Source organism: Juglans microcarpa x Juglans regia, chromosome 8S, assembly GCF_004785595.1.
Source record: "Juglans microcarpa x Juglans regia isolate MS1-56 chromosome 8S, Jm3101_v1.0, whole genome shotgun sequence".
NCBI lineage: Eukaryota > Viridiplantae > Streptophyta > Magnoliopsida > Fagales > Juglandaceae > Juglans > Juglans microcarpa x Juglans regia.
This window is the reverse complement of record NC_054609.1, coordinates 15,716,346-15,743,984: the sequence shown is the minus strand read 5'-3', so window position 1 is coordinate 15,743,984 and position 27,639 is coordinate 15,716,346. Positions and strand designations below refer to the sequence as shown.

The 27,639-nt window shown below is 36.7% G+C and overlaps 2 protein-coding genes across 4 annotated transcripts; one reads left to right on the top strand and one right to left on the bottom strand.

The window, feature by feature from the left end:
- Positions 1 to 3,696: 3,696 nt before the first annotated feature.
- Positions 3,697 to 7,657, bottom strand: LOC121244734 (receptor-like protein kinase). The gene is made up of 2 exons (XM_041142932.1): positions 4,291 to 7,657; positions 3,697 to 4,187 (listed from the first exon to the last, which is right to left on the bottom strand). The coding sequence occupies exons 1-2, from the start codon at positions 7,268 to 7,270 to the stop codon at positions 3,829 to 3,831; spliced, it is 3,339 nt and encodes a 1,112-aa protein (XP_040998866.1). The 5' UTR covers positions 7,271 to 7,657; the 3' UTR covers positions 3,697 to 3,828.
- A 4,754-nt stretch (positions 7,658 to 12,411) lies between these two features.
- On the top strand, positions 12,412 to 27,367 carry LOC121244095 (ERAD-associated E3 ubiquitin-protein ligase component HRD3A-like). 3 transcript variants are annotated; one of them, XM_041142143.1, is made up of 7 exons: positions 12,412 to 12,728; positions 22,480 to 22,943; positions 23,027 to 23,518; positions 24,072 to 24,287; positions 24,771 to 25,094; positions 25,224 to 25,466; positions 27,163 to 27,367. In XM_041142143.1, exons 1-7 carry the CDS (start codon positions 12,668 to 12,670, stop codon positions 27,352 to 27,354), a joined length of 1,992 nt encoding a protein of 663 aa, XP_040998077.1. In that variant the 5' UTR covers positions 12,412 to 12,667; the 3' UTR covers positions 27,355 to 27,367. The 3 variants fall into 3 exon arrangements, with proteins under 3 accessions (XP_040998077.1, XP_040998076.1, XP_040998075.1); XM_041142142.1 differs by having other exon boundaries at positions 12,414 to 12,733; positions 22,485 to 22,943; XM_041142141.1 differs by lacking the exon at positions 12,412 to 12,728 and having other exon boundaries at positions 22,309 to 22,943.
- Positions 27,368 to 27,639: the final 272 nt, after the last annotated feature.

The window sequence follows — 27,639 nt, the reverse complement described above, 5'->3', positions numbered from 1 at the left end:
AAATCTTTTTAGATGTTTTTGCATTACGTGTTCGAATGAAAACTTTGGACAGAGAACTAACAACATCAAGGCTTAAAGATTGAGAGTCTTTTAGGAAATTTTAATTCCTATGCCTTTATACTCCTTAACTTCCTTTAATCATTCCAACAATAGTTGCATTATTTATTCTCCTAGTTAGTTCTAAGAATGTGACAAGGCTAGGAAGATTGGGGAATGAACATTGTTTAAGGGGCACACTGATTCACGTGTAGTAGCTAGTTAGCTAGGATCTAGTCAATGGAAAGTCACTATAAATAGGGCACAACCAAAACTTTGGTTAGAAAATTATGGATTCATCCCAAGTCAACCAGAATTTATTTCTACAATGTTTATTTTATGCATGTTTTGTAGTGTACCTGTGATTGTAAATAGAATGCTAAAGAACATTGTCAATATTCTACTTAATTTGTTTCCTGTACTTGTTCCTTGAAGGTTTTGTCAATGCAGCAAAGACCTGTAGTGTTTACAGTATTTCCTAGATCTTCATGTAATTTTTTTAAGAGTTTTGCTTTGAAATCTTTAAATTCTTTTGTAGAGTTTTGTATTGAGCCATCTATACTACACTATCTGATTGTCTCTCCAAACCCGGCCACTATGGCAACTACATTTGATATGTATGAATACTACGTTGATCTTATTTATTTTATATTTAGACTTTCAATTTAATGGGAGTGATTTATATATAGTGATATACCGACAAGTCTTTTACAATATATTTTAAAAATCATAATATATTTTAAAAAATCATAACCAAGCATAAAAATATGTTTTAGATTTATAATTATTAAATAAATTCAAGAAATAAAAGAAGTTAAAATATTGTGCCTATATACCGACAAGTCTTTTACAATTATTATGCAACCCATTTATAATTAACCTTTGCGATCATGCCAATTTCTTGAAAATAAAACTCAATTTTACAAAATTACCATTTCATTTCATGTCAAAAAAAAAAGTTGTAAAATTATCATTTTCTTTTTTAAAAAAAAATGATAGACATGAATGTTGTGATCTTGAGATATATACAATTAGGCCAGTTTGGATACAAGAAATGTTTCGTCTCATTTTTTTTCATCTCATCTCATCTCATCATTATAACTTTTTTAAATTTTCATGTAAAATATAATAAGCAATTCAACTTTGTCAAATCATAAAAAAATAATAATATTTAAAAATAATACTCTAACAATATTTTATTTAATTTTCAACTTTCATCTCAACTTATCAGCTTATCTCTACTAATTATCCAATGGCACTTTAATGTCTGGGACCCAAGTTGACTCAAAAAATTAGGGATAAATTCTTGCGGGTTTTAATTTATGGCTTGCAAGTTTTAGACTAAGGTACGTAATATATATAATTTGTGGTTTTTTTATTTATTTATAATTTGTGGCTTACCCTATATATATCTTCCCAATTTTTACTTTTAAATCTGGTGGATCGATCGTTATGTGTTTCTCCTGATCAGGAAATTATAATTATTATTAGCGTACTAGAGGTGCACTATGACGCAGTGGATACAGGATCTCTAGGGTATTTTAGATAATGTAACGTATTATTTACCACATGTACGGCCCATAGTACCAAGTATTTACAGGGTTCCAGATTTGTTTTGAAAATTGAACAAAAAGGCTTACACTCAGCTTATTTCAATAGGGCATTTTTACAATGGCTCGCAAAAATTTCAATCCATGGAAAATTGTAAAATAAAAAAATGTCTCAAGTATTTCATCGAGCAACACGGAGTGAATTGACATCTTTTGGACAATTTTATGGGACGGGAAGAAGCAAACGTTCGTGACAATAATGCAAAGGCAATTCAATTTGAATCCAGTGATTTTAAGAAAGGGTCGCGCTCCCAATCGGGTGGGTGAAAAATTTGCTTTTACACCAGCAAATCAGCAACTGCCACATAAGAGTCTCAATAAAATCCTACTTGCACCTACATACAGGTGATAAAGTTTTTTTTCTCCCTCTCCTTTCACCCACCCACGTCTCCTGTCTCCCAGCTAGTACCATATCTCCTGTCTCTCTCTCTCTCTACAATATGGTCTCTCTCTTGAAGCCTTAATTTGTCGAAACTCCTCTCTCTCCCCAATTGGTTTCATAGATCTTTGGAATTTATGTTCTTGAAAGGTAAAACTTTTTGTTTATGGCCAATTTCTTGTGTCAATTGGTTATAACTTACAATTTAGAAGGAAAGGGATGTGTGGCTTGGTTTGTGAGAGATCCTGTGTATATAGCAATTTCTCCAAGATACGTTATTCATCCTCAAACTCAAAAGGATTTAGATTAGGCATTCTTTATTTCTTTATAAATCCTAGAATCATTTCTAACTTAGGCATCTGTCATTGGGTTCCCCTGGTGGTGTGCAGTAGACTCTGTGGGGGCATCAAACTGGTAAAATGTTGTCTTATCGGTTTAGACCAATTTGTGATAATCTTAAGCGTCCTTGTCCTAAAGAATTAAAAAGAACATCTCTTGGTTATTATAGCACATCATCTACAGCTTTCTCTGGTTACAATCAAAAGATTAGGGTATATCTTTTTAGATACTTTTGCATTACATGTTCAAATGAAAACGTTAGACAAAGAACCAACAACCTCAAGGGTTAAAGATTGAGTCTTTTAGTAAATTTTAATTCCTGGGCCTTTATAGTTTATACTCTTTAATTGCCTTTAATCATTCCCACGATAGTTGCTTTATTTATTCTCCTAGTTTGTTCCAGGAACGTGAAAAGGCTAGGAAGATTGGAGAAGGCACATTGTTTCAGGGGCATATTGATTCACGTGTAGTAGCTAGTTAACTAGGATCTAGTCAATGAAAAGTCACTAGAAATATGGTACAACCAAAACTTTGGTTAGAAAATTATGAATCCATCCCAAGTCAACTAGAATTTATTTCTAGGGTTTTTGTTGTGTTCATGTTTGGCAATGTACCTGTGATTGTAAATAGAATGCTAAAGAGCATTAGCAACATTCTACTTAATTTGTTTCCCTGTACTTGTTCCTTGAATGTTTTGGCAATGTAGCAAAGACATGTAGTGTATACAGCATTTCGTAGAATTTCATGTGATTTTCTTAAGAGTTTTGCATTGAAATCTTTAAATTCTATTCTAGAGTTTTGTATTGAGCTATATGTATTACACTAATTTGATTGTCTCTCCAAACCTGGCCACTATTGCAACTACATTTGATATGTATGAACACTACATCGATCTTATTTATTTTATATTTAGACTTTGGATTTAATGGAAGTGATTTATATATAGTGATATATCAACAAGTTTTTTACAATATATTTTAAAAATCATAATATATTTTAAGAAATCATAAGCAAGCATAAAAATATGTTTTAGATTTAGAATTATTTAATAAATTCAAGAAATAAAAGAAGTTAAAATAGATTTAGAGCTCGCCAATGCTATGCAGCGACTATTCCAATTGAATCCAATGATTTTATCAAAATGATGTTGTTGAATGCGAGCTTCAGCATTGAGCTTTTCTTGAGAAATTGGTGATAGCTCTCCACGTAAGATGTGAATCGACACAACTCTTTCAAGGTTTGTATGAACCATTGCATCTACAAAATGATACAATGGTGATGGGTTAAATTCACGTTCTTTCACTGTCTCTCAACAAGTTGTGATACCTCATAAGATCAACACCCTCATAGGATAATCAACATTTCAAGATCAAGCTTATAATAATGATGAGTCACGACTTGGATTAATCTTAGTACAAGTTGCAAGGGGGACTAAACCTAGAGCAAGATGATTAGGTCAGAAAGTTAAAAAGCTTGGATTTTGTTACTTCTCATAGCGGTTTCCGCATATAACAACTGTTTGACAACATCTCTCATTGTGGGTCTCTTGCTTGGCTCCTTTTCGGTGCATCTCAAAGCCACCAGAAGAGTATTAATGGCTTGTTCCATGATATCTGAATCTAAGAATTCCTCCACAAGGCTCAAATCAACAATCCTTTCGATTTCTCCAGTCTTGCTCCATACTGACCTGACCCAACCCACAATATCCGCTTCCTCCATAACTGACGCATCCATTGCCTTCTTTCTGGTTATCAACTCGAGCAAAACGACTCCATAGCTATACACATCAGACTCCTTTCGAGGCATTGTTGTAAATGCATTTTCTGCAAAGCCATTGTATAGAAGTTCTTTAACTGAAAAAAAAAAAAAAAAAAAAGAAAAAAAAAAGAAATAGGCACCAATCAACAATAAATGTAGGAGAATTACCTGGCGCAATGTATCCAATTGTACCCGCAAGTGAGCTAGATGGGACCGAAGTAGAGGACTGATCCAGAAGCTTGGCAATACCGAAATCAGTGATATGAGGCTCCATCTCTGAGTCTAAAAGTATGTTCTGTGGTTTGATGTCTCGGTGCACTATCGGAGGATCACAGTCGTAATGGAGATACGCCAATCCATGTGCTGTTCCAATTGCTATCTTATAGCGGACACCCCACTCTAGAGTTGGTAGTGGGTTGAGTTCATGTAAAACATCATGAAGGCTCCCATTTTGCATGTAATCGTACAAGATTAAACCATAATCTTTTCTTAACCAAAACTCTTCCAGTCTAATCAGATTTCGGTGCCTGATCTTCCCTACCGTTTGAATTTCTCTAGTCATGCTTAGGCTTCCTCTACTATTCCCTGCAAATGCAAGCTTCTTTACAGCAAAAACTTTGTCTGGATCCAGTGAGGCCTTATAAACAGTTCCATGGGCTCCTCTCCCAATGATATAGCGGTCATTTAAATTTTCTGTAGCCTCCATGAGTTTGATGAGAAGGGAAGATGATCTGTCTTGAGTGAAGGTCTCAACTTCCTGCTTTGGTCTTATGCATGAAAGGAACATAAGAACCAGTCCAAGGAGCAGCAAGACAAGAACTATTGAGGATCCAAGGGCTATCATTGCAATTTCCAATTTGCTGTTGTACTTTTTATTGCTTGATTTACTGTCACAAGGCACAAAATCTCTGTTTCCGCTGCAAACTAAGCCACCCGATGCAAGACAATTGACACATAGCTCATGATTTCCAATGAATGATGATGGAGATGAGTCCAGAAACTTCATCAATGCTTGTGGTACAGGACCTGTAAAGTGATTGTATGAAATATTCACCTGAACTAATGACTGCATTTCATCTAGTGCCATTAAATTTCCTGTCAAATTGTTATTTGATATATCCAGCCTTAGTAGCATGTTCAATTTTCGAAGCTCTAAAGGAATGTGACCTGTCAACCCATTACTGCTGAGATTTAATGCATAGAATAGATTCGACATCGCTCCAATGGTTGGAGGAATCTCTCCTCCAAACAAATTTCCACCCAGTTGTAGCTCTGAGATTTTTCCCAACTCTGAAAAGAAAGATGGGATGCCCCCAGAGAAAAGATTTTCCCTCAAAATCAACGTGGCTAAACCTGTCCAGCTCCTTAACCTCAAGGGTATTGAACCATTCAATAAATTGAAACCCACATCAAAGCTCTCTAATTTGGTACAAGTTGATAACTTGGATGGCAAAGGACCTTCCAGGTTGTTGTGAGCAAAATTCAAAGTCTGAAGATTCAAAAGGTTTCCTAGCTCTGAGGGTATAACCCCTGAAAACATGTTTCTCGACAGATTAATGGAAGTGAGATTGGTGCAGTTTCCTAAGCTTAATGGAATAGCTCCGGCAATGTTATTTTCGCTGATGTCCATGAACAAAAGGTCTGTATTTTTGCCAAATTCTGGAAGAACTCCTGTGAGGTTATTTTGTTTAAGGATTAATCTTCTCAGAGTTGAACAGCCTCCAATATCAGAAGGTATGCTACCTTGAAGTTGATTCTGAGCCATATTCAGCACATTTAATTGCCTTCCAAAGCAAAGATTCGATGGGATTTTACCACTGAACTTATTGTTGGTAAAGTCCAACTGCAATAAGCTGCTATTGATTCCCAAACTTTCAGGTATGGCTCCAAAGAACTGGTTGTTAAATAATGAAATGTTTTTCAGTTGCTTGAGCTCAGTCATCTCAAGAGGTAGTTCCCCAGAAAGGCTGTTATTATAGACAAGAAGATGCTTGAGACTAGGAATCTTCCAAATGCTAATGGGAATCTGACCTGTTAAAAGGTTGTTAAACAATTCGAGATCCTCCAATTCACTCAGCATCCCCAATTCACTGGGAATATTCCCATCGAGTTGGTTTGTATACAAGTGTAGGGTTTTCAAGGACTTACACTTACCAAGTTCACGAGGTATTTTCCCAAACAAATGGTTTTCAGAAAGGTCAAGATATGAAAGCTTATCTAGCAGACCAAAGGAAGACGGGATAGTGCCCACTAAGTTGCTACCAACAGCTGCAAAGTCTGTTAAGTCACTACAATTTCCCAAGCCTGGAGCAATACCTCCACTAAAACCATTGAATGACAAATCCAAAAAACATAAATTTTTGCAATTGCCCGAACCCAAAGGAATTCTACCCTCAAGACTATTACGGCTAACATCTAAATAAGCAAGGTTTCGAAGATCGTTCAGTCTCTCCGGCAAAACACCCACCAGGTAATTCTGATTCAAATAAAGTTCGTTCAGTTTGCTACAATTTCCAATGGATGAAGGAATCGTCCCTGATAACTGGTTTCCATAGAAGTACAGAGACAAAGCCTCACTCATGTTCCCAACACTTGTAGGGATTGATCCAGTCAAATTGTTATTGTTTACATACACATTTTCCAAATGAGGAATCTTAAACAGGGATTCAGGTATGTGACCCCTCAACATATTAGAATAAAGGCTCAAAGATCGCAAATTTTGCAAGTTCTTCAAGTTATCAGGTATTTCTCCTGACAAGTCGTTTACGGATAGGTCTAATTCCTCAAGAAGACTACAGTTGCCTAACTCTTGAGGTATGACACCAAAGAAACTGTTACCAGTCAAATAAATGGTCTGCAATTGGCTCAGGTGCCCAATTTCAGGTCCCAACTTACCCGAAATTCCTTGACTAGATAGGTTTAGGGAGACCACATTAAGGGCGTTGTCACAGTCCACTCCTACCCATGAGCATGGAGTGAAATCAGAGGCATTCCAGCTTGAGTTTATAAGAGGAGGCACGTACGTCCAGTGCCGCAGAATTGACAATAAAGTCATCCCATCAGAGCTCAAACCACGGACAGTACAAACCGACATAGAGAAACATAAAAACAGCAAGAAATAGTTCAACACAAGGTGGAAGGTATTCATGGTGTAAAGAAACAATGGAGCAAGACGAAGAGCAAGGCACCACCGATAAGAGAAACTGGTAAAAGAATGACCAAGTTTAGAGTAACTGTTGGTACTTACCTACTAGGAGCTTGCAAAAAGACGCAGGATTTGGAACTTAGACAGGACAAAGTTAAAACCTTGAGAGAGATGGAAAGAGAGAAGAGGGCTTTGGTGTGAAAGAGAATGTATAATAATTAATGGATTATCAGCACCGTTTTCATGGGGATCAAATATGCAGAAATGTGGTGCTCTGTGACTGTGATTCATTGCAATGGGCCATCTGCCCATCTGCAGCGTGAGAACGCGGTCTCTGCTCACTGACACAACATGAAGGCGCCTGATGTTTTTTACTTCATTTTGACTCTGGTCTTTTGCAGCAGATAGATATAAAGGCTTTTTTTTTTTATTTACGACGTTGTGACTCGTGATGTTCCAGCGAGCAAAATAAATGGGTGGACGTTGGGTGAAAACGACGTCACGATGATATTGGAATACATTTTAATTTAAGCTTACCAAGCAAAAAGAAAAGTATAATTATTTAAATTACGTAAACGTATCGTAATCGTTTTAAAAAATAATAAAATTTATTATTAAAAAATTAATTTTTATTATATAAGTTCTATATTTTATTTATTTATTTCAAAATAATTATATGACGATTGTACAATACACGATTATAGATATTTTTTTTTAAAAGAAATTGATCGTTCACCTTTTGAATTACAGCTTAAAATTACGTTTGAATATTTTATTTTTTTAAGATAAATATTATTTATCATTTTCACATGTAATTTATCATTTTTATTATTATATTTAAACACACATATTTATACATCAATATATGTATATTTAAAATAAAAGAATAAAAATGATAAATCACATATTAGTGTGTGATGTAATGGATGATAAATAGAATTTTTCTTTTTTAATGGTTAAAAAAGTGACTATTATTAAAATTGTATATTTTTTATTATTTTTTTAATAATTAAATATGTTAAGAAATATTTTAAAAAATAAAAAAAGAATTTGCACTAGTTGTACGCCACTAGGACTGTCCAATAGAAAATACAAAGAAGAGGGTCAGATTGGAGTATGATTTAAAAATATGAATAACTTTTTGATAAAAAAGTTAAAATAAATAATAAAAAAAGTGATGTAAAATATATTTTATAATTTTACAAATAATTTTATTATCTTAGTTGTAAATTAGTTATTAACTAGTTGGAAGGGTATGACTGTCCAAATCGCCATCGATCCTCTTCCACACCTTCAAACCATTCACAAGCACCACCGCCATATCGTTCTCCAATCTATCCAAATTTATCAAAAAAAAAGTGAGTTCTTGCTGCACATCACACACCACACGATTAGATTGCGCTAAAAATCAATAGGGTGGTAATAAATTCATGGTTTCAAGCCAAAATATATGTGACGGACTTGTTAGAGGCATTACTCGTTTCTTTAGTTTTGATTTTTCATCGGTAATCAACTTGTTTAGAGTATTAATTAGGTTTCTCCTTTATTTTAATACCTATCAGATCCATAAAAAGATATTATAATTTTATCTTAGTGATGGACGTGAGATGTTTTGAAGGGTGCTGCTCGTCTTCTTCTTCTTCTTTTTTTTTTTTTTCTTTTAGAAATGATAAACTTCATTAAACTTAATCAAGAGTTACAGAATTCAAGATTTCTGGACTAACAACCAGATCAACTACATCCTCAGGTAGTGATAGAGCAGCTTTTGCAAGTTGAGCAAAGACATTAGCAGAGCCCTTTTAGCAAATAGCATGACAAAATAGAAAACTATCATCTGCAAAAAATAAATGGTTAATACTTAAATTACTTCTCCCAAATTGGAATCCATGAATGTGCTTAGAAGCTTATGCTTGATGCAAGAGTGAACTCAATACTTCTTATACAAGGATAAAAAGATAGGGGGACAAGGGGTCTCCCTGCTTTAGTCCCCTTGTAGGTTGAAACCAAGACTAAGGAACACCATTGATGATAATGGAGTAAGAAACAGTTGTAATACACCCCATCACCAAGCCAATCCATCGTCAACTGAATCCCATCTTTTCCATTGCTGCTCTCAAGAAACTCCATTCCACCCTATCTAAGCTTTGCTCATGTCAAGCTTTAAAGACATATAGCCTTGCTACCTCTTTACTTTAGAGTTCATGGAGTGAATAGCCTCAAAAGCCACAATCACATTATCAAGAATTAATCTTCCTAGTACAAAAGCACTTTGAGTAGGAGATATGATTTAAGGCAAGATGAACTTAAGTCTGTTGGCTAAAACTTTAGATATTAGCTTGTAAATAACATTACATAAGGAAATAGGTCTGAAATCAGTAAGTCTCATTTATGCAGGACATGTCACCAGTAGAATTAAGAATTTCTAGCACAGCTTGAGTGACATCTTCTCCTACTATGTCCCAATCGGTTTGAGATGTATTCAATAAGTTGACAGCCTGCATGGCGTCGACCTCAATGATGAATTTTGTCACACCCACCTCTTTGCAGAAGATAGAGCTTATCAGCATTGCATAGGCCTCTCCTTGATAAGCACTCAGTTTGAGTCTCCTCTTAGCCTGGATGGTCCCAATGACCTGCCCATGACAGTCCCGTAAGATGCCACCAATACCAAGTAAGCCATCTGCTTCATTGAGGATAGCATCCCAGTTCATTTTATATATGTCTGCAAGAGGTCGTGTCCAATCGACAGTAGCATGAACAGTAGTGTGTGGCATTCCTAGGTCGTTTTGGTGCAAGACCCTTCCTAAGTCTTGCACCACTTTCCTTTTCAGCAAGTTATCCATAGTAGGCAAGCTTTCATTGTAGGCCCTCCATATAAACATTCTTACTGCATTAGGGAGTGGAAGAGTCCAGATGCCTTGCCAAAAATTCAATTACAAGCTGGTATGGGATGGTTCACCTTCTGATCTGGATTGTAGGTCTCTATGTAAGTGGTAGGCACTTTTTACTGAGAATAGGTTGTTCTTTGTGTAGTTCCACACCAGTTGATCATCTCTATCATTTAGGCTGATAGGAATTGACATGATCAGCTCAACTTCATGAGCTGAGAACATATTGATCAATATTGGTTCCTTCCATTTCCTAGATTTAGGCTGCATTTGGTTGCAAGAATCAGCTGAGTTTAGTCTAATTTTAAGCTGAGTCTAACATCTAAACAACAAACTCTAAAATTACTAAACTAATCTCAACTCAAAACCTCTTTACATTTGAGACCCATAACCTTTTTCAACTTAACATATCTTTATACGTGGGACCCACAACCTTTTTCAACTTCTCATAAAGGTATTAAACACATCTTAACATCTAAACACACTTTAAACTCAGTTTAAATGGGCCCCACATAACTCATTCCACTACTCAACTCACTACTATTCATAAAGAAATGAACTCAATTCAGCTCAACATCTAAACGCAGTCTTTGAATCAATGAGATCCGAGACGAAAACCTGTTATGCATTCTCTTCTCTATTAGAATGAATTCTGAAGGTGTGACGAGAAGGGATCCACTTGTCTTCCCAAATATTGACTCTCTTACCATTGTCAATCCTCCATATAAGTCCCTCATTGAGTAAGTTAAGGCCACTAAGAATGCTCCTCCAGGTGTAAGATGGGTTGTAACCCAATTTGGCCTCCAAGAACTGACCATTAGGAAAGTATTTCTATTTAAGGATTTAGGCAGGAGGAGAGCATGGGGTCTGGAAAATACGCCAACATTGTTTAGCAGCATGACTAGGTTGAAACTTTTGATCTCTAAACCCCAAACCCCCCCTTACATTTCCCTTTACTCAGAGTATCCCATTTCATCCAATGGATTTTTTGATGATTCTCATTAAACCCCCACCAGAACTTCTTCATTAGCCTATTAAGCTTTGTAGAGAGGCTCTTGGTTTTCCAATTGGTGATTCTAGCCCAGATTTTATCAACAAGAGAGTGAAAAGCTGCAACTTTGGATCTTCCAAGAATAGCAAGTAGGCCCAAATACTTCTCAAAGGAGCCTGAAGATTTGATACCTGAAATATCCAGAATGTTCCCTTGCACATCTTGAGGTGTATTCCTGCTGAAAAATATAGAGGTCTTGTCTTTGTTAAGCATCTATCCTGAGGCTTTTTCATATATCTCCAAGATGTAGAGAATTTTGGACTAGTCCAGTGAATTGGCTTTGCAAAAGAGAAGGCTATTATTTGCAAAAAATAGATGATTGACTCGAATTGGACCTGAACTAATGGGGATACTGGACAGGCTACCTCGAGCTTCAGCTTTGTTGAGAAGGTTGGACAATGCTTCAACACGCATTATAAACAAATAAGGGGACAAAGGGTCCCCTTGCCTAAGGCCTCGTGTGGGGATAAATGTAGAGTTTGGCTCTCTATTTATCAATAGAGAATAAGAAACTAAGGTAATACAATTCATGATGAGACTTATCCATCTGTCATTGAAGCCCATCTTAACCATTATTGATTTGAGGAATGCCCACTCTACTCGATTGTAGGCTTTAGAGCATTAGCATTGGTCTATGCATATGCATATACAAAATCACCTCTTTTGCATATCTATTTTGCCATTCAAGCAAAACTTCCACATTGGCTAATGCATATTTGAGACAAAATTAGTTTTTTTCTAAAATCAATTTTATATATATATATATATATATATATATATATATATATATTTTGTTTTTGCAATTAGCATCTATTACATACATTTGACATTAATAATACAAATGCAATAATAAAAAAATATAACTTTTTTATATATTATATTTAAAATATAATAAAATGAAAAAAAATATATAATATATTATAATAATAAAATGAAGGTGCAGGTGAAAGTTTGTTATGTTGTTGAGGGAATGAGAAGAGGAAATGATTGTGAGAAAGAGAGTGGGAGGAGAAGGAAATAATTAATAAAATAACATTTGAAGAGTGAATGGTTGATCTCTAAATTTGTATAGATACTATTCATAGCTATGCAAAAATATAAATATGCATAATCTAATGTGGAGGAATTTAAGCTCATATTATACAAATATGACTTTGCATATTCACATGCATAAGCCAATATGAATGCTCTTACTCATGTTAAGCTTGAGTGTCATATAGCTAGCTTTGTCTGTCATCCGAGAGCTCACATAGGCCGCTAGGATATGAGAACTTTGAGGATTCTACGTGGAATTTTCCTACTTTCAAATAATTCACACCAAGAACAGTAGTTCTGCTAACTATAAAGTCAACAGAACTGACGGGACAACTTAACATACACACATATACGCTGACATCACCGAAACTTCCAAATGCAATCTCTTCTTCTTCTTCTACTCCTTAATTGTTCGACATCAAAACGATGCATATCGCATCCATGAAGCTCTTACTCTCTATCCTCATTCTCTCCCTCACCACAAGACCATACATCAAACTTGGAAAGAAACCGAAAGATGAGGGCTTCACACGGCTTGGGAGGAAGAAACCATTTTCTTTCCTTGCTATGGTCGCACAACTTGAAGGATGAGAGATGCGGGAGTTAGGGTGGAGCGACGGTTGGTGACTGGGGGAGTCGTAGGCGGCTAAGGGTGGCGATGGCCATGGCTGGAGACCGCAAAAGTGCACGGATCTGTTGGGATCAGAGAGAGAGAGAGAGAGAGAGGGGGTCGGCGAGAGGGCAAGGGGGAAGACCCACGGTGGCGCAGTGGGGAGGAGAGGCTCAACAGTCACATGGAGAGAGATAGAGACGAGTATCGCTCGCCCGGGGGGGGGGGGGGGGGGGGAGAAGAAAGGAATATGGTTGTTTAAAAACATTAGAATTTCCGACGGGTCCTTATCGCCGCAAAATCTGATAACCTCACTGCCAATACTCATAACCAATTAAATTAAAAAAAACGTTTTGGCAAGTAAGTCTATTTGCGGTGATAAATAGTTGCCACAAAAAGATAACAATCTAGTTGCAAAAACTATTAACCCACAAGAGAAAAATAATTTTGGTAAGACTATTTGTGGCTAGAAAACTTCGCCGCATAAAACTAATGACCTTGTCGAAAAAAACTATTAACCCGTGAAAGAAAAATAATTTTGTAAGTTTATTTGCGGTGACTTTTTATCGCCGCAAAAAGCATTTATTTCATCGCAAAAAGTTGTTTTCCGAAAAAGTTTTACTTCCCGACGTGATCTCATGGCAAAAAGCTTATCTTTTTTTCCACAAACAGTTTTTGTGTCGTCAACACACTATTTGCTATGATTGTATATCATGGAAAAAGAATTTGTGGGAAAAGCCCATATTTGTTGTAGTGACTACTTGATTGTAAAAGAGTTGTACGACAGTTGTAGGCGTATCTTTACCCAATAAGAAAATGGTAAAGGAAACTTCATTGTTAGCTCTATAATTGGTTCCAATAACGAATTTAGCTATATCCTCTAATATATGTGAATTTAGCTCTTGAAATGGTTTTATAAGTTCATATGGTATGACTGTTCTTGTTTTCTGATTATTTGCAGATGTATGAAAACGCAACTAAACTGTATGCTGAGTTAGCAGAAGTAGCTGTAAATAGTTTATGGGTTTTGAAATATTTTCCTGTCATTGCACCAGTCAGGATCCACCATGGGGCCGAGGAGAATATGGAGGTCCTGAGGAAGTCCAGAGGAGAGGATAATGAGGTTATAGAGACATTGGAATATCAGGCACTGCAAGGAGGGCACTCTGGAGCCATGTACAAAATTGGTCTTTTTTACTATGTTGGGCTGAAAGGGTTGAAGCATGACCATGCCAAGGCAATACCCTGGTTTCTGAAGGCTGTGGAAAAGGGGGAACCAAGGTCAATGGAGCTTCTTGGAGAGATATATGCTCGGGGAGTTGGGGTTGAAAGGAACTACAGGAAAGCACTTGAATTGCTTACCCTTGCATCCAGACATCCACTTTATTCGGCTTATAATGGAATGGGGTATATGTATATCAAAGGCTATGGAGTTGCCAACAAGAATTACACCAAAGTAAGATTATATCTGTTTTCTGCAAACTTATATGCTGAAGCTTTTTGTGTTTGGATAGACTGTGGATTATGGACTGACTAGCTTAACCTGGCCTCAGCTATCCCTTTTTTCTCTACTTCTGTTATGTCTTTCTCTGTGCTGATCTGTTTCTCTACTTTATTATGATATGAATAAGATTATTCCCTTGGCACTACTTCCCTCAATTCTTCTTGTTTGTGGTAATCAGTTACCTTCAGTATCATCAATTAGTGATGCTTGAAAGTGAAAAGCAGAATTTTTGGAACGATATTGTTTTAAACTGTTGATGTGTTTACTCTGTACATCTGTTCAAGAATTTAAATTACCGTATTGTTAATGCTAACATTTTTCTGATAAGTAAGTCAATTTTTCTACAACCTTGGTACACGATGTATATAAGAGAAAGGAATTAGTAAAGAAGGTAGAAAACTAGAAGACTTTATATAATTGGAGTAGCCCATACTATTCTTAGCCAACATCCATACGTAGAGTGCTTTTAACATTGTGTTTCTTAGCTCAACCACCGTCTCGCGATCGTTAAAATTCTTAGCATTGTTTTCCTTCCAAATATACCACATTAAACATAAAGGAACCATGCACCGAACTTTCACTTTGCATTGAGCTACATTTTTACTTTGCAAGCTAACTATTCTACTTCTCATTGGGACATCACCCTAGCTACACCAAATAGATGGAAAGTCGAGGCCCCCATTGATGTAGCAAAAGAGGTCAATGATTTCCCGCTCTTCATACACATATAGCACCAATCCATCACTATGAAACTTCTTTTTCTCAATTATCCATTGTCAAAATCTTCATAGGTTAGTTGTTCCTGCAAAGAACGCCACCCTAAATGGAGCTTTGCTCTGCCAAAAGCATTTCCAAGAAAAAGGAGCACCTATGGGATGCAGCATGCATGATAACAAGTTTGAACCTCAAAAACTTTCCTTTTCTGAAGGGGACTGTCACCAGATCTTATACTCACTACTGCTTCCCGACCTCAAGGTGTTTAAAAGGTTTTAGAAAGAAGAGATCAACTCCACTTCCCAATCCTGCACTAGTCTAGTAAAAGTGATGTTTGCATTGTCTAGAATCATTGAAAAACTCCCAATAATAATCTCCCATTGAAGCAACCTAACGAAATTATGATCGTCGCACCATATATCATGCCAAAATTGATCTTAGACCCATTGCCCATCTTGAATCAGATTATGGAAGCATTTGTTGGCCATAAGGACTAGATCTGGAATCTGTCTCCCCCTGATGAAAGCACTTTTAGTTTTAAAGATGATCTTTTCCAATGTCGATTTCTTCATATTGGCTAGCCTAGTAGGGTTAAAATCCTTGATCCCACGGCCCCTTTTATTGGGTATGAGAGCAAAAAATATAGCATTGAGAAAATTTCGACCCTCCCTCTCGTACGTAATTTAAAAAAAAATATTCATCGAATCAACTTTTTGGCCTCCTCCAATCCGGTTGTGAAATCCAAAATAACTAGGGTGAAACAGATTTCTGGTTTTGATAGGTAGAAGATCCTTGAGCAGATTGTGATACCGACAGTAGAGGTCCAAAGGCCGAAGATTAGAATCCTAATCTGGAAGAGACCAACTGGTAGCAGGATTAAATTTAATGTCGATGGTTGTTGTTTTGGAAGCCCGGGTCCTTGTGGTGGTGGAGGTGTGCTGAGGAATGCAAGAGGGCCGTTCTTGGTGGCTTTTTCAGCTTTCTATGGGGAAGTTACAAACACGGGCTGAGATGAGAACCATTCTGGATGGTATTCAGATCTGCATTCGGCTAAACAACTTGAAGGTTGATTTGGAATCAGACTAACTGGTGGTGGTTAGATGGGTGCTAGAACAAGACTGCTGTCTCTGGTTTTTTAGAGAGTTGTGGGATCAGATCCCCGATATCAGAGCGTATGCAACTTCTCAGCTCACCATGTCTTTTGGAAAGTTAACCAAGTTGCGGATCACTTGCCCAAATTAGTAGCACTAGGAGAAACTCTACCACAAAATATGCGAGGTGCTTTGGTACTAGATAGAGCTGGACTTCCGTACATTCGATGCAAATGAATTTCTTATTGTATAGGAATAAGGTTTTTATAATGGTTTTTTGCACCTTGGTTTTGCGTGTTTATGATGTAACCCCAAGGTGGAATGTAGCCACGGCATTCCTCCATCATAAATGAGGCTTATTGATAAAATTCTCAAAAAAAACATCCATCTCTGGCGTCATGTCATCATCGATGTAGTGGTAAGTCAGGGATGGGAGGCATTGCGGCCTCTTTTCGTAACCACCATTGCACCCATACCTGGGCATGACCCTGAGATGTCTTTTGCCCAATCGGTTGCTCCATCTAAGAGAATTGAAGGGTTTCGATTAATTAGTATGGGCATTTATCAAATTTTTCAAAACATGCAGCCCATCAGTACTGTTGGATTACTTCTACTTTAAGCATTGTCTTACTTTTCCTCACTCTTGACGAATATTTTATTTCTTTTTCTTCACCTCTGTATGGTGTATACTCAAGTTGTTTTAGTTCTATTGGTTGGTAATTTCAGAGTATGTGTCACAAACTAATCATTTTCATTACAGGCAAAAGAGTACTTTGAGAAGGCTGCTAATGATGAGGATGCTGGTGGCTTGTATAACCTAGGAGTAATGTATCTAAAAGGGATTGCAGTAAAGAAGGATTTGAGGAGGGCATGTTCCTCTTTTATTCAGGCTGCTAATGCGGGTCACCAAAAGGCATTCTACCAGCTCGCAAAGATGTTTCATACCGGTGTGGGGTTTAAGAAGAACCTTCCAACGGTAAAGTCCTGCCTTTTATTTATGTTTTCTTCATTTGGTTTGTGTTTATATTTCACAGACGACATAATATATGTACATTGCAACTAAGCCCTTTTTCTGTACCTTTTTTTTTTTTTTTTCATTTTTAATTCTGTTAACAGCTTGTCTCTTTCAGTTTGGTGATTTGCTTGCTCAGTCCCCTTAGAAAACCCATATGATAAGCTGACTTCATGCATGCTTATGTCAGGCTCGGTTTGTTGTAAGTTGTTAAGATGCCCAAAACTTATACATCTACCAATCAATAACCGAGCTTCTTTGATTTCAGGCAACTGCTTTATACAAATTAGTTGCAGAACAGGGACCATGGAGTTCTTTATCCAGATGGGCATTCGAATCATACTTAAAAGGTGATGTGGGTAAGGCATTCCTCTTATAGGCAAGGATGGCTGAGCTGGGGTATGAGGTGGCACAGACCAATGCTGCATGGATACTCGACAACTATGGGGAACGTAGCATGTGCATGGGAGAATCTGGGTTCTGCACAGATGCAGAAAGGCATCTGCTTGCACATTCTTTGTGGTGGCAAGCTTCCAAGCAGGGTTATGAGCATGCAGCTGAGCAAGCAGACAACTCAACCTCTTGTCAATGCCCAGAAACTTGTTCTACTTGGCAATGCAAAGAGTACAGCTTCCCATAAATAAGAAGGAAAGGATCAAAGGCAGATTCTGATTCTCAATTCTCATATGCCCAGTTACTTCATCAATTTAAGTCTTCGTATTATAATATGGTGTAAAGGTCTTGTTCAATTAGAGTTCTTGGACAAGGTCTGTATAATGGGTACCAAGAAAAAAATCCACTATGATTATATATCCTGGAAAAGATGAAACGTGAACGGTGAATCAAGATTCTGTAAACCAGATAGGAGAAGAGATTGAAAATTATGCAAATGAACGTTTGAGCAGAAATATTCAAATGTTCACTGGAAATGTTAGCATAGCCATCATTATAAGATTAAGAAACTTAAACAACTTAATTATCAAAAACAGTTATCTTAAAAGAACCTAATGAAAAGAAAAGATTTAGTTCTGGAACTACAGATTTGTGGGTTTGTAGCAAAACAACAAACCCTCTAGCAGCTCAAATATACTATACATTTATACTAGTTATCTTAGGCCTTGTTCACTTTCACGAAACTTTTCATCTCCTCTCATTTAATTATTACAAATTTTTCAAATTTTCACACAAAATAAAATAAACAATTTAATTTTTTCAAATTTTAAAATAAAAATAATATTAAAAAAATATATTTTAACAACATTTTGTCTCAACTTTCTACTTTTATCTCATCTCATCTCATCTGTAAAAACAAATGAGGCATTGGTTTCCATTCAAATGGCAAGCCTATCCATGGTACATTCCAGGATATATAAATAAAAAAATAAAAAAACAATACTTCAGCAATGGAACTAAATCTTACTTGCAATTTTTCTTTTAAATGAAACTTTAATGATCATTTTCATTATAACAAATCTGAAATACATGGAGGAGATTTCTCCATGGTAACAATTACATCAGAAATGGTTAATGTTTCTTTTGCCAAGATATATGATATTACATTGATATGTCTTCTAATATGAAGAACCTCCCACTTGGCAAAATTCCTTAGATTTTCCTTTGCTTTAGTCGCAAACATCTCTGCACTAGTCCAAGCACTATCTTCACTCTTCAAAGCCTTAATGATCTAATGGGAGTCACCTTTAATTATAACATTTCCTAGTCCCAATTCTAAACCAAAAATTGTTGCTTGAAGAGCCCCATAAGCTTCAGCCAGTAATGGATTTGGGAAAAGGCTCTTGTTCTTTCTCATGGTAGTAATAAACTTTCCTTCATAATCTCGAACAACAATCCCTATGCCAATTCTAGTGTAAGCCTTATCTACTGCAGCATTTCAGTTTAGTTTGTAGGTATTCAAAGGAAGGGGTTCCCACTTATCCAATGCACTGCTTCCTAGCCCTGAGGTATCAGTCTTCTGCTCCTCCACTTCATGTAGCAGCTGCCAGGTTTGTTGAGCATCCCTCACCACTTTGTTGGGATGGTTAAATTCTTTATTGAAAATAAGTTCATTCATTCTCAACCAAATCTTCCTGGCTACCACTGCAAATTCATGCATCAGTTCAATATCCATAGAGCTCGACATTGTCTCTAATAGTTCCAGCAAATTCCTGTGAGAGAAGCGACTCTTTTGGAGCCTTTTTAAGCATTGACTCCATACATCCTTAGCAGATTCACACTCCCATATTGCATGAACAACAGTCACTTCTACATTGGAACGTATAGGACACTTTGAATGCTCCACTATTTTCCTCGTAAACAAATTAGCTTGTTTTAGTAATGCTTCAAGGCAAGCTCTCCAAAGGTAGACTTTATTCCTTGGGGTTATCTTCAATTTCCAAATAAGCTGTCACACACTTTGAAAACTATTGATGCTCAAAGTTTGACCCTTTGCTACCAATAGCAATTCCTTTTGCATGTGGTAGGCACTCTTTGCAGTGAAAAGGCCATTAGAGGTGCCTTTCCAAATTAGTTTATTAGAGCTATTGGAGGAGTTAATAGGAATCTACGCTATCACCTCTGCTTCTTCCATTGCAAAAATCTTGTCCACCAAATCAATTCTCCATTTCTTTTCACTTGCATCAATCAACTCCTGGACTTTGGCCTTACTATTTAGTATCAAAACATGACTTTGAACCTTGGATGGTGCGAGCTTTGAAAGCCATTTGTCATCCTATATATTGACCTTATCACTAGTGCCTATTCTCCAGTAAGTTCATGCTTCAATTAAATGTATGGCTGCCAAAATACTCATCCATATATAAAAAGGCTTTTGTCCTAGTCTAGCATTCAGAAAAGAAGGTCCTTGAAAGTACTTTGCTTTTAAAACTTGAGAGGCTAGAGATTGAGGGTGTTGAATCAGTCTCCAACCTTTTTAGCAAGCATAGCAAGATTGGAACTCTCCAAATCTTTAAACCTCATACCTCCTATTGATTTAGTCTTCCCCATGGTACTCCATGAAACCCAGTGGATTTTCTTCTCAATCTCTTGTTGGCCCCATCAAAAATTCCGCATTACACTGTTTATACTTCTGAGCAATCTACTTAGCAGCTTAAAAACACTCATGTTATATGTTGGGAGGGTTTGCACTATTGCTTTAATAAAAATTTCATTTTCAGCTTGAGATAGTGTTTTCACCTTATGACTATTGATCCTCATTTTCACTTTATCCAAAATACTTCTAAAAGACTGTTCTCGAGCTCTACTCTCTATTGTTGGCAATTTGAGGTATTTCTCATATAGCATTGTTGATCTCACACCAGCAATACTTAGAATGAAATCTTGAGTTTCTTGAGCTGTGTTTTTACTAAACTGGATCGAGGTCTTTTCTAAGTTCAGTCTTTGTCCTGAGGCTTCTTCATAAACTTTTAATAGGTTAAAAAACCTGCTCCACTCAATCGAATTAGCCATGCAAAACAAAAGGCTATCATCTGCAATAAATAAAAATAAATAAATAAAAAAAGGTGAGTGAGTCTAAATTTGCCTCTTGCAAAAGGACTCCCAATAATTAAACCTTCTTCTTATGTTTTTCTTATCATTGTGCTCAATGCCTCTGCACACAGAATAAAAAGGTAAGGCGATATGGGCTCACCTTGCCTAATACCCCTTGATGGCTTGGCTTGAAAGATCTTTGAGGGACCCCATTAACCAATATAGAATATGACACTGATTCTATACATTTCATCACTAAATTAACCCATCTGGGATCAAAGCCCATTATGTTCATCACTGATCCGAGAAACCTTCATTCAATCATGTCGTATGCCTTACTCATATTAAGTTTTAACGCAATACACCCTTCTTTTCTAGCCATTTTGCACTTTATGTTATGCATAATCTTACTTACAAATTGGAGGGAAGAAGAAGTCTCAAAAAATTAATTTGATCTTATCTGTCATTTTCGTAGAAACCAAACATAGGGTCGATTCAAACTTGCAAGTTGACAAATTCCATAGTGAGAAATCGAAGAAGGAGATTTTACTATGATCTTGCTGATCTGCAGAGGTTCCTGAAATTCCTGTGGTCCACTCTTTATATATAAAGTTAACATGCATTGTATTGATCTAAACCATGCAAGAGACATTAATTACTTACAAATTAAGGGCGATAAATACGAGTTGCATAGGAAATTCTGAGCACTATCGACATTGAAAGAACAATAATTATTTAAGTGAACTTAGCTCAATTCAAAGCCACATGTATGGAACTACTTCTTAAGAAATTATGAAGATTTAAGTTCCGTTTGGATTGAGAGTTGAGAAAAAATTAGTTGAGATGAAAGTTGAATAAAATATTATTATAATATTATTACTTTAAAATTTAAAAATATTGAATTGTTTTTTATATTTTCTGTAAAAATTTGAAAAAATTGTAATGATGAGATTATATGAATTGATATCATTTCTCTAAACAGGGCTTATTAGAATTGTCAACTACATTTCTCACCATATTCTTACCTGGACCGCATCAAATAATTACGGTTTTGTATTTTTTTTAAGGTTCTATTGTAGTGTTTTTCTTAAAAAACTTTATAAATTGATATGACTTTTTGTATAATATTTAGATTTATCTCATGATATAAAAAAATACTTGATGTATCATTGTAGGTTTATAAATTAATTTCTTTATAAAAACTAATTTATAAATATCTATAAATTATGAAGAGTGCTACTTAAAATCGAACAATATAAATTTAAAATTGAATAGTGCCACTCATTAATTTTAACCGTTTGAAGTTTTGGGGATAAATCATCATAAAATTGCATCAAACCATTTTTTTAAAATGAGGAGAAAATATTGGATCTATAATCCTTCATTTCAAACTGATCAGGTTTAAAAATAATGAATGATGATGTGGCAACATCATATTGGAAAAGTGGCCGGAAATGATGTGGCAACTAACACACATTATATATATATATATATATTTTCGATTTGTTTCTTCAAATCAATTTCTTAGATAATGCTAAAAATAAAAAGGATTTCTCTCTCCATTACTCATAAGTCAATAGACTTTTTTTTTTCTTCCAGAATCAATAGACTTTGACTTGAAGTCTATAACCCAAATCGATAAATATGAATACAAACCTTAACCGAAGATCACGTCCATCTCTTGTTTACGTTCTTCTCTTCTTCTTCTTCTTCTGCTACTGCTCTACTCGTTCAACGTCAAAATGATGCGTAGCGCAATCCTGAAGCTCTTAGTCCCTCTCATCGTTCTCTCTCTCTTTCCTCTCTCTTTCACCATCCAACCATACATCATCGTTCTCACTGGGGAAGACTTCAAGCAGTCCTTCTCTTCCGACGACTTCCCCGACTGGGACGAGTTCGGCGACTCCGGCTCAACCCACAAGTCCGAGGACGAGCTTGACCCCGGCTCCTGGCAACCACTCTTCGAGCCGGCCTCCCCTTCTCATGCCACTGGCTCATCCAATACGAGTACGGCTCTAGAGGCTCTGTACTTCTCCGGTGTGTCCAAGATGGTCTCCGCAGCGAGCTCCGGAGACGCTCGGTTAATGGAAGAGGCGGCAGCGGAGATCGAAAACGCGGCGAGTGAGGGCCACGCTCACGCAAGGTCCGTGCTCGGATTCCTGCACGGGATGGGATTGATGAAGCAGAGGAACAAGGCCAAGTCTTTTATGTACCATCACTTTGCTGCCGAGGGGGGCAATATGCAGTCCAAGATGGCCCTCGCCAATTCCTACGCGCATCAAGAGGTTTGTTCATTTTGTCATGTTCTCTTTCTTTAAATTCTATAGTAACTAGTACGACTATTATTGTTTATCTTGATTATTTGCAGAGGTATGAGAGAGCAGTTGAAATTTACGCCAAGTTAGCAGACGTAGCTGTAAAAAGTTTCTTGGTTTCAAAATATCCACCTGTGAATGAACCAGTCAGAATCCACATTGGGGCGGAGGAGAATGAGAAGGTCCTGATGAGCTTCAGAGGAGAGGATGCTGAGAAAGTCCAGATTCTGAAACTTCTGGCACAGAAAGGGAACGCTGAAGCCATGTACACAATTGGCATGTTTTACTACTTGGGGCTTAGAGGATTGAGGCCTGATCATGCCAAGGCAGTGTCGTGGTTTTTGAAGGCTGTGGAGAAGAGGGAGCCAAGGTCAATGGAAGTTCTTGGAGAGATATATGCTCGGGGAGTTGGGGTTGAGAGGAACTACACGAAAGCGCTTGAATTGCTTACCCTTGCTTCCAGAAAGCAAATTCATTCGGCCTATAATGGGATAGGGTATTTGTATGTCAAAGGCTATGGTGTTGACAGCAAGAATTATACCAAGGTAAGATTATTTTGGTTTGCTGCATACTTATATGTTGATGCTTTATTCTTTGCATTTGCGGTAATCAGTAGTGCTCCTTGAAAGTGAAAAGCAGAATTAATGAAAAAACATCGGTTTCATTGATTAATGTGTTTAATGAAAAAACAGGATGTAGAGCACCAAACTAAAAAGAAGGAAGAAACTGGAAGACATACAATCTAAATATTGGATATGCCAAAGGTATTCTTAGCTGACATCCAAACATAAAGGAATTTTAGTATTATGGATCTTAGCTCAACCACAATCACCTCGCAATAGTAAATTCCTAGCATTGCCTTTCCTCTTTATACACAACAGCAAATGTAAAAGAATCATCTATCAGATTTTCACACTATACTGACCTGCACTTGGCTTTGTGATATATTACTTCTAGTTCAATAAAACTTTCTTGGGTTTCCTCCCATGACCAACGTTTCGTTTGTTTGTCCACAGTTTTGTATACTCAAAGTTGTTTTAGATTTGTTTGTAGTCTAATTTCAGAGCATGTGCCACAAACTGTTCCTTTCTATTACAGGCAAGAGAGTGCTTTAAGAAGGCTGCTAATAAGAACGATTCCAGCGCCCAATATAACCTAGGAGTAATGTATCTAAAAGGGATTGGGGTAGAGAAGAATTTGTGGACAGCATATGAGTATTTTAAGCAGGCTGCTAATGCAGCTGAACCGAAGGCATTCTACCAGCTGGCAAAGATGTTACAAACTGGTGTGGGGCTTAAGAAGAACCTTCAAGAGGTAAATTCAGTTTTTTTTTTTTTTTTGAAGTTATTAATGGAAATAGGATAGTAAAGCACAAAGAGTTTTTTTTTTTTTTTTTTTTTTTTTTTATCTCAAAAGCTTTTAGAGTCTTTTGGAACTTAGAGACCGAGACATAAAGTTAATTTTTGAGTTTAATGGCTGATCTAGAAATTCATCTTGAGAGGGACGGAAGTGGTATAACAATAGTTAATTTTTTTTAATATTTTTTCATAATGCGTATTTTGCTATATACATAATATATGTCAATATACTATTAATTATCAATTTAGGGATATATATAGCACGTTTATGGTAATAAAAGAAGTGTTTTTCCTCTTTAGTAAAAAAATTTAATATGTTCAGTGTTCAATGTAAATTATGAAAGTCTAACATGATTCTTAGATAATATATATATATATATATAAAAAAAAAATCCAAACATGAACCAAAAAATAATCAATCTTACTTATTGGATTTCAGGCAACTAGATTATACAAAGTAGTTGCTGAACTTGGACCATGGACTTCCTTGTCTAGATGGGCACTTCAGTCATACTTAAAAGGTGATGTGGGTAAGGCATTCCTCTTGTATGCAAGGATGGCTGAGCTAGGGTATGAGGTAGCACAAAGTAATGCTGCATGGATACTTTACAAATATGGGAAACGTAGCATGTGCATGGGAGAATCCAAGATCTGCACAGATGCAGAAAGGCATCGACTTGAAAATTCTTTGTGGTGGCAAGCTTTCGAGCAGGGTAATGAACATGCTGCGATGTTGATTGGGGATGCATATTACTATGGTCGGGTATGTATCTCGGATGAAATATGCATATTGCTCATGTTCAAGGTTCGGGAAGATGATTTAGATCATGCTCTTGGATCTCCTACTCCATGATTTGCTTAACCCTTCATCTTTTCCCTCTTTTTCTCTTAGGGTATTGAGAGAGATTATCATCGTGCAGCAACAGCTTACATGCTTGCCAAAGAAAAATTTAATGCACAAGCCATGTTCAACCTTGGGTACATGTATGAGCGTGGCCAAGGACTTCCAATTGATCTCCATCTTGCCAAGCGTTACTATGATCAAGCAATAGAGAGGGATCCCAACGCAAAGTTTCCTGTAACACTTGCCCTTGCAAGCTTGTGGATTCGAATGAACTATGGAAATAGTTTCTTGGTGAGTCTCTTGTCTGTTTACCAGCTCATGTTCTTGAGCTGTAATTGCAGAAACAAATTTCGATGTCATAGAATGTTATGTTCTATTAAGTGCAGCAAAATGCCTACCATGCCCAAATGCTGGACTTTGATTTTCTATCCAATACCTACAAACCTATTAAATAATTGGGAGGAGCAACTTGACAGAAATTGTCATGTATGATAAACCTGACATGCATTCTGACATGCTCAGTCAAGGTTACAAATGGCTCGTGGAGAAGCCATATCTTCCTTTTAATGGTGACAAAAATGTGTTAGCCCTGGCTCAGTACGAGATATATGGACCTTTTTTTCTTTCTGGGCAACAGGAGTTCGGGTTATGGGACTAATTTGACACTTTATAACACAGAATTAGTCCCGATATCGAGAGTCATGGAGAAAATTTTCAGCATTTTCTGATGAGGAGAGTTATTTTTTTGTGGGATTTTAAAATCCTATAAGTTAATATCTTTTTGATTGGTATTAGGGCCTCTCTGAAGGATCATAGTAAATTGACATAATTTTTGGGTGGAGGGATTAGGGGCTCTCTGAATAAAAGAGGAAGGGTAAAATGACTGTAAGCCACTAATTTTATGCAAGTGCCGAGTTTCATAAGTTTTGCCCTTGTTGCTTGTTTTATGTACATAAACGATGAATCAAAGGAGTGTTGGACTCCATAGGCACCAAATTGGGTTAGCTCCCCTGATAGGGTGAGCACCAAAAGGAGGTCAGTGGCAGAGATAACGGGACTTGAAGGCTTGGGGGGAGTGGAGGAGGGCTATTGGGCCTAAAAGAAAAGAAAGGACTGTCCTTTCCCCACAAAACAAAGCAAAATGCAGATATGAATACATTATTAGGCTTCCATTTAACTTAGTATCATCTCATCTCCTTTATTCAACAACACAACATTTCTAATTGCTTTATTAGCCATGCATAAGATTTTAGCTATCCCACACTGAAAAGGAATCATTGGCCCTTGAGCACATACTGTGATACTGAGCTTTTGGATTTGCTCATCACAATAAAATTATTACGGTCTTATTTCAATTAGATTGTAGATTGTAGATTGTCCACAATCATGCACATGGCAATTGGGACTTTATCTTTCTGTTTGGTGTTTTCTTGTCTTATATTTTTTAAAACCAAAGATGAACAGTAGACACTTGCACCCTCTATGAACACATGCTATCAGAAAATTACATAAACAGAGGCAGTTCTCATTGTAAAAGGATAGTCTATCAGCCAATTTAAGCTGCAAAAACTGAAATAGAGAGAGAAGAAAATACATGAAGTCTTGATGCAGTTTGTTATAGTTTTGTCATGTAATTCTACTAGTTGTAATGTCTTGTTTGTATGATGAATAGGGATGCATGGCTGGAACCTATACAGCGTCTTGTCAGCCTTTTAGTGACTACATTGAGAAGAAAACCTGAGAAATAATAAGGGTAGGGGAAGAGAATAATATCAGGCCGTGACAAGGGAGATGGGGGGTGTGTCGGAAGTTTGTCTTTTCATATTAAGCTGTTTCTAATGTTTAAACTCTCTCTGTTCCATTAATTTTTGGTTGTTTTCTTCGTTGTGCTTGGTCTTGAGGATTACAAAAATTAAATTTTTATAAATAAGTTCTGCCATTAAATTTTTGATGAGCTAATTATGGGTTTTGTTTTGATGAAATCTAGGTCCATTTGATTGATTCGTTGCCTGGAGTCTATCCTAAAATAAAAGCATGGGTGGAGAATGTGCTTTTGGAGAAAGAAAATGCAACCATTCTGACTCTTTTTGCTTGTTTACTTGCTGTCCTTTATCTTCGTGAGAGGCATCGTAGGCGTGCTGTTTCTGCCACTGCTCAGGTGGCTGTGCGACGATCCTAATGATCATATCATGGTGCACCTATACCCATTGAATTCATTTCACTGGTCTTAAAAAGACTTGCAAGGTCTTTTTGCTCTCTAGTAAACGTTTTTATTCTTTTGGCAATATGATGTACGGATATATGAAACACCATGGCAATGTTGGAAGATTCAAGCATCTAATCTGATCCTCCATTGAGTGTGATGGATTTTTCTATGTAATTTGTGCTCTCCTGATGATAACTTGCACGTGAGCACTAGGTTTAGGAGCCTTTTTTTCTGGCAGTTGCGCTTTTTATTGCTGTC

Bases quoted from the DNA above. Each gene is read 5' to 3' on its own strand.
- LOC121244734 (XM_041142932.1), bottom strand. From the start codon at position 7,270: ATGAATACCTTCCACCTTGTGTTGAACTATTTCTTGCTGTTTTTATGT. The intron at 4,188-4,290 runs GTAATTCTCCTA...ATGGCTTTGCAG, and splicing joins AATTGGATACATTGCGCCAG to AAAATGCATTTACAACAATG.
- LOC121244095 (XM_041142141.1), top strand. From the start codon at position 22,401: ATGATGCGTAGCGCAATCCTGAAGCTCTTAGTCCCTCTCATCGTTCTC. The intron at 22,944-23,026 runs GTTTGTTCATTT...GATTATTTGCAG, and splicing joins ATTCCTACGCGCATCAAGAG to AGGTATGAGAGAGCAGTTGA. The intron at 25,467-27,162 runs GTGAGTCTCTTG...GATGAAATCTAG, and splicing joins ACTATGGAAATAGTTTCTTG to GTCCATTTGATTGATTCGTT.